General features: G+C 38.2%; 1 protein-coding gene across 1 annotated transcript; it reads right to left on the bottom strand.

The window, feature by feature from the left end:
* Positions 1-2,430: 2,430 nt before the first annotated feature.
* pde6c (phosphodiesterase 6C, cGMP-specific, cone, alpha prime) lies at positions 2,431-11,841 on the bottom strand. Its single transcript, XM_033984528.2, has 22 exons — positions 11,368-11,841; positions 10,686-10,838; positions 9,459-9,548; positions 8,582-8,722; positions 8,410-8,484; positions 8,239-8,303; positions 7,799-7,865; positions 7,499-7,546; positions 6,681-6,830; positions 5,935-6,078; positions 5,263-5,328; positions 4,984-5,139; positions 4,790-4,897; positions 3,925-4,034; positions 3,766-3,853; positions 3,584-3,684; positions 3,365-3,472; positions 3,194-3,257; positions 2,999-3,073; positions 2,823-2,906; positions 2,576-2,729; positions 2,431-2,500 (listed from the first exon to the last, which is right to left on the bottom strand). Exons 1-22 carry the CDS (start codon positions 11,833-11,835, stop codon positions 2,466-2,468), a joined length of 2,550 nt encoding a protein of 849 aa, XP_033840419.1. The 5' UTR covers positions 11,836-11,841; the 3' UTR covers positions 2,431-2,465.
* Between the last annotated feature and the right edge of the window lie 4,073 nt (positions 11,842-15,914).

Here is a 15,914-nt window from a genome sequence, read left to right on the forward strand (position 1 = left end):
CTCCCCCTACAGTTGTAAAGCGTACTGTAATCAAGTATATTGCCTTAATAATGCAGCTAGTGATGCAACAATGGATACTGTTAAGTCTGTTACTAATATTACAAGTAACTCATTATAATAACTACACTTTAGTAGACCTTAAGAAACATATACAAAGATGTAATTCATAACTTAATAAATACCCTAACTCCTAACTCTTTAATGAAGTAGTTAAAAGTCTGATTCTTAACGCTACTTGAGGCGTAGTTATCATAAGTTGGCAGCCTCTTACAACTGTTACAAGTACTGTTTTTCATGCTAGTACTATTATTTCAATCGCTAAAATTTTACTACTACCACAATTATTACTGCTTGTAGACCTACTACAAGAAAGCTGTTACTTCATGTTGCTACGACAGTAAAGTGTCACTTTGAAACTAGGACAGAAACACTTTAACCCGTTTCATGGTGATGGATGTCCATGCGTAAACGGCACTGGTCTAGTAGAATCAACATATCATAGTAATTTGCATATTTATATTTGAAATCAATCTTCCCTTGTACACAAAATGATTGGATGGCAATATACAGCGGGTTAAGCAACATTTTATCAAGGCAGGATCAGTTCCAATCCACTGATCCTCTTTCCTCAGGGGCTCATCCAGCTTTGAGGCCTTGAAGATCCCTGCACGATATATGACTAAGCCTGAGGTGTCTTCAGTTCATTCTCTGTCTCTGTCTTAACCTCTATATGTGAGCTAAGTATGGAACAGGATATGCATAGGATTTGTACAGTCACAAAAAGCCATTGTGGGCGTGTACACCACCATATAGCCTTTATTATACATACACGTATAATACATATAATGACACATACAATAAAGATCATTAAGTTTCTAGAAGCTTCATCACATTGTCTGGTATTGCATAAAAGCACCACAGGGCACGTACAGACCTGCTGTGTTCTGTTTTAAAGAGACCAATTCATATCACTGGAGTGAGAAAGCTCTGATTTAAAACTACTGTAGATGAAGAGCAGTCCTGACTCCAGTCAACACGTTGCCGCTCTGCTCCAGCCAAAGAGTTTCCTGGTATTCCCAAAGCCATTCTGATTGGATTAGGTGCCTGGTCAATGCCCTATTGATTAAAGGAGATGGCACTGTGTTGTGTAACCACAGAGCGAGAGCCTCAACTGGACTTTGTTTAAGGAAGGAAGGAAATATCTAGAGTAATTCTGAAATAGCAGAGTACAGGCTGCCCACTAAGGCTCAATAGAGCAAGTTCAGTTAAGGGTTAAAGTTAAAGGATTGACATTTGCACCTGGCTGACACTGCTCATGTTTACAGTCTCAAAGTATTAGCTTGGGCTCATAATGGTCGGCACGAAGGAACAGTGGCTGACACACATTGGTCACATTGGTTAAGGTGAAATGATGTCTTTACTTAACGTTTTGTGATTTCCAGTAGACAAAGTAAGAAGTTTTGTGAAACAAATGGGTCTTGATCAGCTTTTCCATTTACATTCTCTATGTTTTGTCTATTTACAATTAAAAACACATACATTGGAGAAATCTTTCTTATATCTACATATCATTTTGCTAAGCATTTACATAGAGCAAACAGCTTGGTGTGAATGCTGTGTGTGCATACTTGTGCACTTTTCAATACTTCCAATATTCTTCACCCAAGATAATTCAAGTATAAAAACCTGCCAAAAGTCAAAGGTGGGCTCACACTTTCCTTGATTTGACTGCAGTTTAGTCTGATGTAGACTTGGTTTAGTCCTCCTGGTTTAGTCCTGGTTTAGTCTAGTGCAGGTTTAGTTCCAGGTTTGTGTGTAAGTGTGTGTAAAGTGTGAACGCACCATAAATGATTATAATAAAATTAAACTGCATACTGAAGTACATGCTATGTCTTTGCCCGAGTCATGATAGGTTTGACAACCTACTATAAAAGCTGTGAGGACCCACTGACTTGGGTTGTTGTAATCACATAGAGGGCTCAATATATCTCAAACTTTGTATTATATAACCAAATAGTTTTAGAATATTACAACCACATATTTTGATGAACCGTTCCTCAAACGTTACCTTCAGCTTCACTGCCAAACCAGTGGCAGCTAAGTGCATTGTGCATCTACAGTGCAGGTTTGTGCTTCCCCACTAATGCTTTGGCATAAAACAAAACCTTATGTATCTTATGTTTACAACTCATATTAATATGATTTTATCTGTTGGTTGGTCAAAGATCCTTAATTGCTACCTTGAAGCCATGATCTGTAATATCTCCGTTGCACATGGAGCCATGTACAGTGTCTATATACTTTACACTATAATTCTTCGGTGTTCAGGACAAGGTAGACTGGTCCATGTAGAGCAAAAATGTTCTTCAGAGTAGAAAGAGCTGCCTCACAAAGAAGCAGGGCACAGCTGTCGACCAGGAGAGGTGAGTGTAGCCAACAGTCCTCACTAGTCTGGGTGTGTAGTTTCAGCAGATGGAGCAGGTCTTTGACTTCCCTTCAGCTAAAACAGACGAAAGAATTAAACATGTTTTAAGGACATACCTTGCAGAGTTAATAGTGATATCAGATGTATTACTTTTCTGTTCATCGCCTCCCTCCAGTTTCTTCTTCTCATCCTCAATGGCCTTCATCTTTGCATTGTATACTTCCGCCAGCTCATTCCAGTGTGCTCTATTATTGTTCAGTCCATCAAACATGGGCTGGATTTCTTTGTGGAATCGGGAAAACTCCTAAAAATCACCCAAAGCTGTTTCAGTATGCCTCTGTAGAGTTGTGAAGTAAATATGGTAATATTAATATGTATGAATGTGTTATTCCCTTACCTTGTACACAAATGAGCACACGAAGTCAATGAAACCGCACTGCATCTTGGGTAGTTGTTCTGCACAGTTTCGGTCCATCATGGGCTGGAAAAAAGTCAATTATTTAATACATTTCTTTGCCAAAAAATCAAGAGTTCCAAGTGAATAAGTTAAAAAGTAAGGCAAGAAAGTCTTACAATTGGCTGCTGGTCTAACACAGTTCTTTCTAAATCACCCTGCTCCCAGAATTCAGCTGCAACCATCAGAGCCACCTGAGGGAAACACAATTTTTCAGTGATTAATTACAGAAGTCTGTGTGGGTTTGTTTTTCACATCTTGTTATTTTTTCAATTCGTCTTTGTGAGAAATTGTTTCTTTGGACAAACTCTCACCTTGCTCTGTACTTCCCAAGGCTTCGTAATGGCAGACAAGTCACAGCCGGTCATCATCATAGCCCTTGACAAAACAATAAAACGATTTACATGTTTATAAGTATGATTATTCTCTCATTTATCTTAATGAATGACAATCGTTAGTTTGTTTAAAAATAATAATATACATACATGACGATTTCTTTCCTGACAGGGTTGTTGGAAACAAAAGCAGTGGCCTCTTTTTCATCTGTCATTGGCTCAGTGGCGTTGACGATATTTTGAAACATGGTTCTCTTTCTGTATGTAGCAAAAAATGGCATTTTAAATATAGGAATGTATAACAAAAAATACAATAATATACGTAAATCCATTATAGTTTCAGTAAAAAGTATTTATTTAGTTACTGACTTGAAGTAAAGAGCCAGATCGGTAGCAATGATGCAAACGTCAAACAAGTGTTGTACTGTTTCGAATTGACGTTTTTGAAGGTTGCAGAAGATGTTCAGTGCCTAGAAAATAAAATAATAACTTCAAAATCTTCCAGTGCTTATAATCTAGTCAGAAATGTAATTTTTATCTGTGTAGTGTACCTCTTCGCCCATTAGCGTTTTGCTGTATTCCAAATGGTGCCTCTCTAGAATAGATGATCCGTGGAGTTTGGCCAGAGGATGTGCGCTCCTGCAAACCAAAACACAAGGGGTATAAGCGTAGTTCAAATTTGTACAGCAGCATTGGCATTTTTGTTTTACTTTGTCTGATAGAGATTGTTTGTTCCTCGGTGGTCGATATCGTGGCAGAATGCGGCAGATACCATCGCAAAAGCATCCAGATCAGAGTAGTATTTCCTCAGCTTCCCAGTCTGTAAAGGCAATGTTATGTCTTTTTATTTGGGCTTATAAAGTGTTAGTTTTCTCTTTACCACAGATAGAATACTTTAAGGCATTTAAGGCAACTAGGATGATGAATGAATAGTGACATTTTATTGTGATCTGATTCCAATGTTAATATGATATTTTAGTAATATTGTCTCCTCTTGGTCAACCTCAGTCATATTCTGAGCAATAATTAGCTTTAACCAATCACAGCGACGAGTGAACTCTCAGAAACATCATATCGTCTTTGTTGCCTTTAAAAGATGCACTTTGCAACCTGGCTTGTCTCCATGGAGATGTTATTGCTTTGCCTGGAATGTTCCACCATATACATCTTGCAAAAACACACATTTTTCATATCGTGAGCAGGCTCGCCTCTCCACAGATCTGACCTGTAATTTGTATTTTGGTCTAGCGGCGTCACCTGTTTGTCTCCAAGGGCATAGGTACGTTTAATGCTATACTGTGGGACAATCCAGGTCGTAACGTCTCTAAAGAGGAATGAAAGTGGCAGACAATCCACCAAAAAAAGTTACACAGTGCGCCTTTAAAGAAGACAATATACAGATTCTAGATTTATATGCGTTAACGTGAATTGTGTTATGTCAAAATTGTGATCTAGGCTCTAAGGAAATTATGGTTTAAGAAGATTATGATGATTATTATTTGTTTTTTTGTGTACTTTCTATTTTACTGCATATATTTGTCTTCATTTTTGCGATGTTTAATTTGTAAGTGTTACCTGCAGGAGACAAAACATGGTGTGGCCCACATTGAAGCCATGTCTCCAGTTGTGGTAAGTTATGGCTCTGTATCCCTTTCTCACTGTATACATCCACCTGGTCAGAGTCTGAAAGCACCAAACAATGGACGTTTCACATAAGAAAAACAAAACTATTAAACATTTTGGTAGCTATGGTAACTAAATGTACACACCTCAGCGGGGACTTTGAATTTCTCCACTACTCCCAGCTCAAAAAACATGCGAATGCCAGCTTTAATGAGGTCAAACTCAGTGACAGGGAAGTCGCTAAAGGAGAATTTATACAGGTCTTCTCCATTCACATCATTAGCTGGTGGGATGTTGGCTCGCTGCACAAAAACAACACCAAATCATTACTGGTATGCACCGCACCGTTCATTGACTGCTCATACTGAGGCAGTTTTAGGATTTCTAAGTAGAAGAATAATGTTTTTGAAATTCACAATACTTACTAGTAATTTGTACATCTCTTTCTGGTCGCAGTCCTCAGGTTCAGCATCAAACTTTTCTTTTGTATTCTGGGAACAAATAACAACAATTAAATGGTTTAAAAATGTATTATTATTATTATTATTATTATTATTATTATTATTATTATTATTATTATTATACATTTCATTTTTATTATTATTATTATTTTTATTTTTTTTACATAAGATAAACAAAATAATTCTAAGTAATTCTTTTTTTTTTACTAAAATGACTTGAGTTGGTTTGGTTTTGTCAAATTATATATATATTTTTTTTTTGTTATATCGGTACATTTAGCTTAAAAAAATGTCTACTTTTACTGATAGTTGTTTGCAATACGACAATGACAAAAACTACAATGAACAATATATGGGTTGACAATATTAGCACTGGAACAAAGTTACATTTGAAGGAGGAACATGAAACCAAAAGGTACTAGTTTGATTGGAGTCTTATGTCTGACTACAAAGTTATGGGAATTAGGATATGTCAAAGTTTCATTGTTTTTGGGGCAAGATTAAAACCGGGGGGCAAGCGTCTGTTCTTGAAAGCTATAAGGAAATCTTTCTTTTGAAAATCTGTTTTGTAAAGATCATGAACGGTTCTTGAATACTGATACGTTTTTGTAAATAAACTATGTATTTGTGACTCACCAGAATGGACTGCAGTTCATCTGTGGTACATTTAGTCTGATACATCAGCATCTCCTGAGCTATCTCTCTCCTGTACTCGGTGCGGTTCAACTTATCGTAAGTGTCACAGTTCAGCACGGACCAACCCAAGAACTGTGTCAGGGCCTGGAGGGAAAATAAATAAATAATATTGCAATACTTAAATCTGAGCGTTAGGTTGACACACTATAAAAATAATCTGTTTTCTAATCTATCTCCAGTTAAAACGACTTGACTTAATAATAATCTGGGTTTGTTTTAATACATTTCTGATTGGCTACAATGTAATTTAGCTGGAAATAAGAAAATAAATGTGCCAATATGTGTTTCAGTCCCTCTTTGGCTAATAATTAGGTAATGTATTGAAACAACGCAGGGCTATCTTCATAAACAAGTGAAATTATTTAGATCCACACATTAAAACATCTTATCTTGTCAAAACCAATCAAATTAAGATTCATATTCTAATTCAAAATCAAAGTGAAAACCTCAATGAGTTCACCAAACAAAGCCCTGATGTGATAAGAGTCGAACATACAGTAAGTAAAGCTAAACTCATATGGTGTTGATGAAGAGAAGTAAGCAGGCTATTTATATGCAAATATATGCCGCAATATGGTCTTAATAGAGACGCTGCACCTGTTGTGTGGTTTTTAATGTAAACTTGCAAATGAGACAGGAGGAAAAGATAAGGAATAAACACGTAGCGGAAAATACAGTGTACCCACTTCAGTGATCTGCTCATCGTGTTCATCAAAAGGTCTTCCATCTTTCCTGTTGAAGAAAGTCGCAATGCCCACGATTTCTTCTTTCTTGTTGACTATGGGCAGGGACAGGCAGTTCTTGATGACGAATCCAGACTCATCGACTGGTCCTTTCTGGAAAAAAATACACAGAAATATTTAAGACAATGAAAACAGATGAAATTGAGATAGATGTTGCTCTTTCATTTATTCCCGTGTAGTTTTAGTCAATACACAGCTGACTAATTTGCTGTGTAAACATTGTATATGCTGCAACCAATAACCTTTATTTTGTTTTATTTCCATTCCTCACTTAACTTTTCTCATTAAAGGTGGACTATGTAACTTTTCTGATTGGTGTGGGAAATGTTATTGCTTTGCACAGAATGTCCCAGAGTAGGATATTCAACTTGTCTATCTAACATTTATTCCATTACAAGTGAAAAGGGGTTGCCTCTGCGCAGATCAGACCTATAACTGCCCTCTTGGTGCCTTCTGTTTGTCTCCATCGAGATAGACAGGTTTACTGCCATATTGTGGAACATTCTGGCTGAGGAAATGACATCTCCATGGCGACAAGCAGGTGGCAAACCCCCTACAGTGCACCTTGTTTACATTTTAGACTGTATGCATGCAATTAGGACCGTTTCCATAGCAATTAACGGTTTAAAATATAATATTATATGTTTCAAATGGGAAAAAGTCCTTAAATAGTTGCATAAAACAGGAAGCTGAAACCCATGAATAATCCCGCAGTACAGTATTACCCATGTGCATTTAAATGTACTGGACAAATGTGTTACCTGGAATGTGAAGTAGTCGTCTGCAGCCACATTCATCATGTTACAGATCTGGAGGAGAGCAACAGCACAAAACATTTTTCATCATTTATCCCTATCGCCATCTTAGTTACTTAAGTTTGAAGCACGCACAAGCCAGAATATATTCATGTTGTAGCACAGTTGCAGCATGCTGGTATTGACTTTTCTCGCTATCTCTCTGTCTTCATTTCACAACCCAACTCCTCTATTTTTCTCTATTTGTATATTTTCCTGGGTGCTGCTGTAATTGCAACTGCCCCAAAGCGGTTGTGGGAGACTTACAAAGCCATTTTCCGCGACGTAGGTTGGTAGTCCGCTAACTAGGGCCCAGTGATCTGCAGGCGGACCGCTAAAAAGTGTGAAAGAGAGAAATATAAGATGTGTGAGCTGAAGTGAGACAGTCCCTTCCTGGGCAGAATGTTAAAAAGCTTTGGCTGCAATGTGCTTCTCTTATAACACAAACTTTCAATATTTGCTTCAATCCATGATCCCACTTGACGAGTTCAAGTCATTTTAAAAGTAAGAAAATGCTATGCGCTTGTGTATCAAAACAGCTAGAGAATATATTTTATGCTTTAGACTGAACTAAAACATATGTTGATCATTACTTTACAGTTTGTTCACTGTAAACTGCATCTAAAACTAAAAAAAAAAACAAAACCTTGCCAATAGCATACCATAAAATATAGTATCTGTGTGTAAACTGCTAAGATGATACTTACGGGATGACTTTGATTTCTTCTTTGTCTTCAAGCAGGTAGTCAATGATCTTGTAAAAGACTACTTCCTGGATAGGAGACACACTATTTAGCCTTAACATCTCGCTCAATGGAACAGAGACAGTGTACGTCCTATTAAAATCTAAAAATAAAAATAAAAAAATGTAGTTTTACCCTGCCATCCGGTGTTTTAGGTCCTTTATATGGCTCCACATCGCCCAGTTTAACCGGCCATTCATCATAGAATTCCTGAATGGTAGAAAAGAAGAAACAATGTTATTTTTATTTGTTCTTGTAGCTATGAATGCACACACATGAAGTTTGCCAATGTACAATTTGGTCCAACCTTTTCTTTGGTCATGTCCAGCAGGCCCACAGAGTATCGCTCACATTGGAGGTAAATTCTTACAGTGTAGAGCGCTTTGTGAAACTGCCTCTCAATATCTGTCAACTCTTCAAAGACTTTACTGGCTGACCAGAGCAGGACCTGGAGGTGAACAAAGCCACATGAATAATTGAGGTTTGTTGAACACAGAACAAACTGTTAGAGCAAAGGAAATAAATCAAGATAAACAGAAGGGGTAAACTGTGGGGCAGAAGTGACAAAGTAAAAAAGTACTTCAAAACAGCGTTACACAAGTCAAAGTGAGCATTGTGGAAGTGTTTCTTTTGGTGTTAATATTTTTTTTCTTCTTCAGATTCTAGGATGTAATGGCGTCATACTCCAAGATTGGGAAAAAAAGGCCAGTTTTTCCTATTAATACTTGTATAATTTGCCATGACATATCCAAAAGGTAAATTCACAAATGTTGAACGTGATCATTTCTATTAGCAACTAGAACATACATTTTAACTTCCCCCATCTGTATTAAATATTATTGGCCAGAAGAATGTTTTTATGTGAAATCCAGCCGTCCAACAAAATACTGCATGTGACAATAATCAGTAGTACAATTGTTACTGGGCTACTTCAAAAAACTACTAGTACTTTCAAACATATATCTGTGCATAGGCTATTATATCAAATCACACATACAGTACAAAAATGTAACTTAAATAACAGTATTACTATTTGGAAAAGAATTGTCATTATTATTGGAGTTTGTAGAGTAGAAGTCTGTCTCACAAAACAATACATTTTAATGCGTTTCTACAGGCTCTAGTGTTACCTAGGGTACACAGACACATCCGGAGGAGCTACGGCATAGTGGTACACTGTGTACCTGACTCCTCCTGGACTCCACATTGAACATGTAGGCGGTGTGGTGCTGCAGCGCGATCACTTGGGCAAAACTCATGTACTTGTGGAACAGCTGCAGACATGACAAGTTAATTAGCATGTAACAAAGAAATATGTAAACAGACAAGTTAGCACCTTTATAGAATGAAAACAAACACGGGGAATTCAAACGTTGGACTGATTTGCGGGTTTAGAATTAAGTCGGCAAAGAATTGAAGGAAGATTTATTTACGCTCTACTTGTAGGACTTATTTATGTGTATATTTTGGTGTCTTGGTGTCTATTAGAGTGATGCGAATGAAGAGCCATTGCCACAGTGATTAACAATTTAAAACAAAATATTATATCTTCTGAAGTCCTCAAAATGTTGCATATAACAAGAAGATGAAACGCTGGAATAAAGCATTTCTCTGCAAGACTATTAGCATTTTTGAATCTGTGACAATCCACACAAATCAACTATTACTCGCAACAATAAACAAACTTCTTTAAAAACAGCATCGTCATTCAATATCGGACCTAGCATTTCTAATAGGTACACTGCATTAGACTTTATAATGTGCCTTATATGCCGTTTATGTCACTGCCTTCTGAATAATGCACACTGACTCTTCTCTTGCTTTTCTTTAACTCCTGTTTTCAATTCATTTATGTCAATACTGACCCTGAAATCACCTGCTTATTATTTGTACAACCTGAGAAAGGATTCGAGTGTATACTTTTCTAATATAACAGTATCAAGCTCTCTTTCAACCACTAATCTCATTACCAGCCAATGTCCTCGTCTGTAGCCTAAGCAACCCCAGACTGCTCCTAGTTACACTGTACAAATAAAGCATTACCATCTTGGCTTATTAGCTGTATTCTGGTAACTTTTTTTTTAAATCAATACTGACATTGGGAGCTACAGAAGTACACATGGGCAAAAGGAGACTTCCCTTCTTCTGTGCAACCTGTTCACTAATGTTAATTCCTTGCACCAGAAACGTATGCTTTTAAAAATATAACAAGAGCAGTAGTTTTCCAAATGCTCCTTACAAAAACAATAATGTCACTTTTGCCCTTATCTGCTGAATGAAATTATCTTTAAGGTCAAAATGTTCTCTTTCGACTTAATCCACAATTAGGCACTAAGATTAACTACCTGTCAGTGGTAATGTTACGGCCGGTCTCTGTATATATGTGCATTAATTACAGTGCGATTCCTTACCGCCTCATCTTCTGCAGTGAAAGCATCAGCTCCGATTTTGTTAAGCACCATGACGACACCAAGGCACTCTTTTTCAGCCGTGAGAGGGAAAGTGAGCATGTTTTTGGTCTTGTATCCGGTCTGTTTGTCCACAAAGTCACTGAATTTTGGGTTCTGTTTCAGGAGCAAAAACAGAAATGAGTTTACCATGAGCAATAAAAGTACACATCAATAGCTGTAACTCCATTGTCAGCCTATATGGTACTGCAGACTATGGGGATGGGCTTTATTTAAAAGTATAAGCTTAGGTAAAACTACAGACAAACCAGATTTTAAATGATGACTGAAAATACTAACTAACTTATTATTATATTTTTATTGGAATAATATTTAAACCAATATTTTTTATACTTTATAATGATGTACTTACACTTTTAAAAACATGTTTCAATAGACTTCAATGTCCCTGGATAATTAAAATTAGCCGATTCTATGATTAGTTAATTTGATTGTCTGTATTTGTCAATTATCTCGTTGGCATCTAATTGGCTGCCATGTTCCCGCTAATTTTGCACCAGAGACAAACTCAGAAGATTAAAGTTCAAGTTATTTTTTACTTTATTAGTCAACGGACTTTCACCCAGTTTCCTGTTTGCTTTTGTGCTTAAAAAGTGTGAAGTAAAAGTTGTCTAATCAGGCTCACCTTTGTGGCGTCAGGTACATTTTGGGGCTTTTTGGATTGCGCGGTGAAGCCCACTATACCGATGTCCATTGGAAACACGATCTCAGTCTGCGGGTGCACTATATTCGCTTCATATTTAGACGTCGGAGTCACGTCAAAGAGACATGTGTACAGCTCTGGGGTTCCGTTCCGTGCCCGTAGCGCGTAAAAGCTGACCCGGTCCGCCTGGACGATGAGCGCAATTCTCTGAAGGACTTTGTGTAGAGACTGCTCCATATTCCCAGGTTTTTGCAGCTCTTTGACCAGCTCGAAGATGATTGCAGATTCCTGAATGGAGTTAACATCCTTGAACGATGCGGTGTCCTTTACCTCGAGGTTGGCATTGAAGGCGGCGGTGAGGGCCTCGGCGCGAATCTTCTTGTCAAAATATTCTTTGGCGAATTGAGGATTGTTCTCTAGATACTTCTCCACACTATCCTTGTCAGCCATTTTGTCAACTTCAAAGGGTCCCCTTTCTTTAGTTGTATCCCTTTTTACAGTAACATCACCCGAGAAATGCGTGGAAAAGCAGTGACCCTACAGGTAAACGTGCAATGGGTCTTCCACACTCCCTGGATAGCCACTAAGGCATCATCTCATGTGCACAGACAGTGTCAGCGAGCAGAGAAGGGCTTAGGAGCTGAAGGGATCAAAGTGGCCGCTAATTAATGTGACGTCATGACATTAAAAGCCCTATTCTTAAGCGTCCTTAACCTGCAAATCCCGTGCGCTGATCATTTTATACCACTAGATCTTCCCAACGTGTGTATGTGTAGAGTAGTGAGGGGGAGAGAGACAGACTGGGGTCAAAAGTCATCTTTGGTGTTCCCTCAGTCCCCACAGTAGCTTTAAAGGTGGATTTGGGACACTGCGTAGGTGAGGCAATACAATGAAGAGCTAGTAAAAAGATTGTGTTTTGTAAGACCTTGCCAGAAATCTCCAGGGGGAGTATTTACAGGTTGAACAGACACCTGCAGACTGGGGCCTTGTGGTATAGTTTATTTTTGTGCGCACACTCTATTGGCTATTCTCTGAAATGCCAAAGACAGAAGCACAAGTGTAGGTTCATTTGGAGTCATCCTCTTTATGCCATACACTGCATACAATGATTTTTATAATGATTTGTGCTCCATTACTTATCTGGTAGGCTGCGATATATGTTGAAAAAGTAATATTCTGTTCAGAGTGCATGTTGCAAACCCCATTAACAGCAGAACTGATAAGCTAATACAAAAATAACTGCATTACACTTCACAAAACTACAGGTACACCAAGAGGACTAAATATATTTTTCTTTGCACAGGACATTCTATTATTTAAATCATTGCATCCGTTTCGCTTTGATATTTGCGATATATTGTTTTGCAGCCCCGTTATCCGCTCGTAAAAGCAATTAATCTCCTCAGGCCGTTAGGGTTTAACTGACTTCCTTTCCTTTGCTCTAATCCAAGGCTTGTGCACAGACAGAAGCAGACTGCACTGTTTTAAATGAAATAGCCTGTTGCCAAAGTCAAAAAACAAAACAATATACAGTAAAAAATATTCGTCATTAGCTGTGTCACAGAAGTTTTGAGTATGATATATTGTTGAAGAAAATATAGACGATAAATGATAATATTGAAACTCATTTATGGCCACTGATATAAAAACCCTAAAGGAGGATTATCCCCAATTATTTTATTTTTTTTAATAGACAATATAACTACATTAAATAAATAGCAGAATATATATACAGTGCTATACATGTAGATCAAATAGTTTACATGTTGTTACAATGGGGCAATATTTTATTTCTTGAATCAAAAAAGTTGCCTTGACAATTAGTACCCCTGCATTTTTTACACAGTACTTTTTCACTGACTTTTTGAATGTGTCTCTCTACTTGCTCTCAGACTCTCAGATGTTCTAATTAACCCTGCCCTGGTAAGTGTATTACCTCGGTTACATCACCAGTTTTGATGCTGGGGCAGCGGAAGTATCCTACCACAGCTCCTTAAATAGCAGCTGTAACTGATAGGGTCCTGTTTCTATTTAAATTCTCCCTCTTTGCTACCTGCTTCCATCAAATCGACTCTGTCCACGGAGGGATTAGTCCCAGAATTGGAGGCAAACCAAGAGGTGGGGCCAGGAGGTCTGAGAACAAGGACCTAAACAAAGATGGCCGTCTATTATTAACAGCTGACTGTCTGGTTAATACTGGCAGCTCGGAGAAACAAGGACATCCCCACTATTCTTCACTATTGGATTTAGCAGGGCTTATCTCCAGCACTACAAAGAGGTGGCGGAGGGGGTGTGAAAGGCATTTTGGAAATAAATAAAGGAGAGCAGCCGGTTTCACAGTAGGTGAGCAGGTGACAGGCGCGGAGCAGGCTGCATTGTGAAAGTGAAAATCAAATAGTCTGTGGGAATGGTCAAGTGTGGTACCATGGCCAGAGAAGCCCCAATGCTGAAATCACAATACAAACAAATCAAAACATAAATGATCATCATAAAATTAACTTTAAAAGACAAGAGCGCAAAAAAACCCCAAAACCTTTCAGTCATATGCACAGCTAAATAGAACTGTTTTGAGCCTGGATTTAAACATTGTCAAAGTAGAGGCCTGTCTCACATCTTCAACAAGAATGTTCTAGGTTTTAACTGCATAAAACTTAAACGCTGATTCTCCGTGTTTAGTCCTGACTCTGGGCACCAGCAGGAGGCCGGTCCCTGAGTTTGAGATGGTTCATATGGCACTAACATGTCAGAGATGTACTTTGGTGCAAGGCCATGAAGAGACTTGTTCACAAACAGAGCTGCTGGTCTCCTGGTTCTCGTCAGGACCTGAGCAGCAGAGTTCTGGATGTACTGCAGCTGTTTTATGGCTCGTTTGGAGAGGCCAGTGAGCAGGACGTTATAGCAACTAACCTACAAACGCAAGGATACGTCTCTCCAAGTCCGGTTTAGACAGTGTACCTTTGATTTTTGCAATGTTTTTAGATGGTAAAAAACACTCAACATATCTATAGCTACGGAGACAAGCAGGTGACTGTGAGGACCCAGCTTAGATAGGGTCAGAGAGTAACAAAACTCAAGAAGAATGGATAAAATGGGTTCAATTAAAGTAGTAATTCAGTTTATAGGGAAGTAAAAGGTGACCAAGTTACAGATCTGTGGAAAGGCCCCACGCACAGTAAGAATTCATGTGCTTTAAAACATAATAACACCTGGAAACCGTTTGAATTTATTGTGACTTTCCCATATCTGTATACGTACTAGTTAACTGGATATCTTGTCATAACACAACATAAGGAGGTTGGTTTCAAAACTGCAACACAAAGTCCAGCTGGATGGTGACAGTTGATATTCTTCCGTGCCCATTCATTCTCGTGTCAAACTGTGAGAACCGGAACTACTGTGAGCAATTATTCCAGTCACTTTTACCAAATACCATTCAAATTAAAACTAAATAAAACATGTAGAGACACAACAAAACTTTAGGGCAAATTAGGCACAGAGAGCGCACATGGTGTACTGTCACTCTTCTTTCACGAAATACAGCATGGAGCTACATTGTCTCTACCACTTGGCGTATTTCTCTGGTGCTGACCCCAAGTTTTTATTTTAAGTGTATTTTTTAACAAATAATTATATATTTCCATTTGGAGATACTATATAAACTACTTAAAGGTGGACGAGTTAACGTTTCTGATGGAGGGTCTTCCGCGTGGTGGTCTTCATGGAAATGTTGTCGCTGGAAAGGTTCACATTAAACATAACTATTGCCGTGGAGACCAGCACAGTTACAGGTCAGATCTGTGGAGAGGATATCCGTACACAGTGAAAATGCATCTTTTTCAAGGGAGCTTTATTTTTTCAATAAAACATCTGTAATTGAATAAATGCAAGATACGCTCCAGCATCTCTTCCACCTGAAAAGTTCCACAGTGCACCTTTAAACTACAATATATTACATGGACGAAATAATTATACCCTGAAAACTAAAACTAAACTAAACTAATATATGTCGCCTCCAGTTTCTTTTGACAGTTTCACAACACAATTTTTTTTTTCTTTTACTGGCCCACAGCGTTCTACTTAGCCTCATTTTCCAGCCTGTTCTGAACTATGAGTATATGAGTAGGTTCTAAAGATATATACTCTTGTACTTTCACACTATGTTAAAAAATAGTCGGCTTCTCATTAGAGGTGTGACGTTAATGCACTCCAAAATGCTGCCATATAACCCGGAGTGCGGTGTGTATATCCCACTTGGCCAATATTCCCCCTTTTTGAAATGTTGCAGAGCCCATGGCCAGGATCCAGCTGCTATTATGTCTGCACAAATGAGTGATTGCTCTGTTTTCAACAAGCCTGGGCTTTGGTTATGCAAGAGGCAGATGTTTGGCTGCTCTGAGTCCTTTACTTCAACCTCAAGCCTCAGAGGAACGGTTACATGAGCTCTGTACAAAACAAGAACCTCAATTCATATCCGTCTGACATAAAAGATCACAGTTATTTCAAATACACAAGTCTACGGAGATGGATGC

The sequence above is a fragment of the Periophthalmus magnuspinnatus genome, chromosome 19 (assembly GCF_009829125.3).
Source record: "Periophthalmus magnuspinnatus isolate fPerMag1 chromosome 19, fPerMag1.2.pri, whole genome shotgun sequence".
NCBI lineage: Eukaryota > Metazoa > Chordata > Actinopteri > Gobiiformes > Gobiidae > Periophthalmus > Periophthalmus magnuspinnatus.

Coding starts and splice junctions, on each gene's coding strand:
- pde6c (XM_033984528.2), bottom strand. CDS start 11,835: ATGGCTGACAAGGATAGTGTGGAGAAGTATCTAGAGAACAATCCTCAA. Junction 9,549..10,685: donor TCACTGCAGAAGATGAGGCG/GTAAGGAATCGC, acceptor TCATGTCTGCAG/CTGTTCCACAAGTACATGAG. Junction 3,685..3,765: donor AAACGCTAATGGGCGAAGAG/GTACACTACACA, acceptor TTTATTTTCTAG/GCACTGAACATCTTCTGCAA.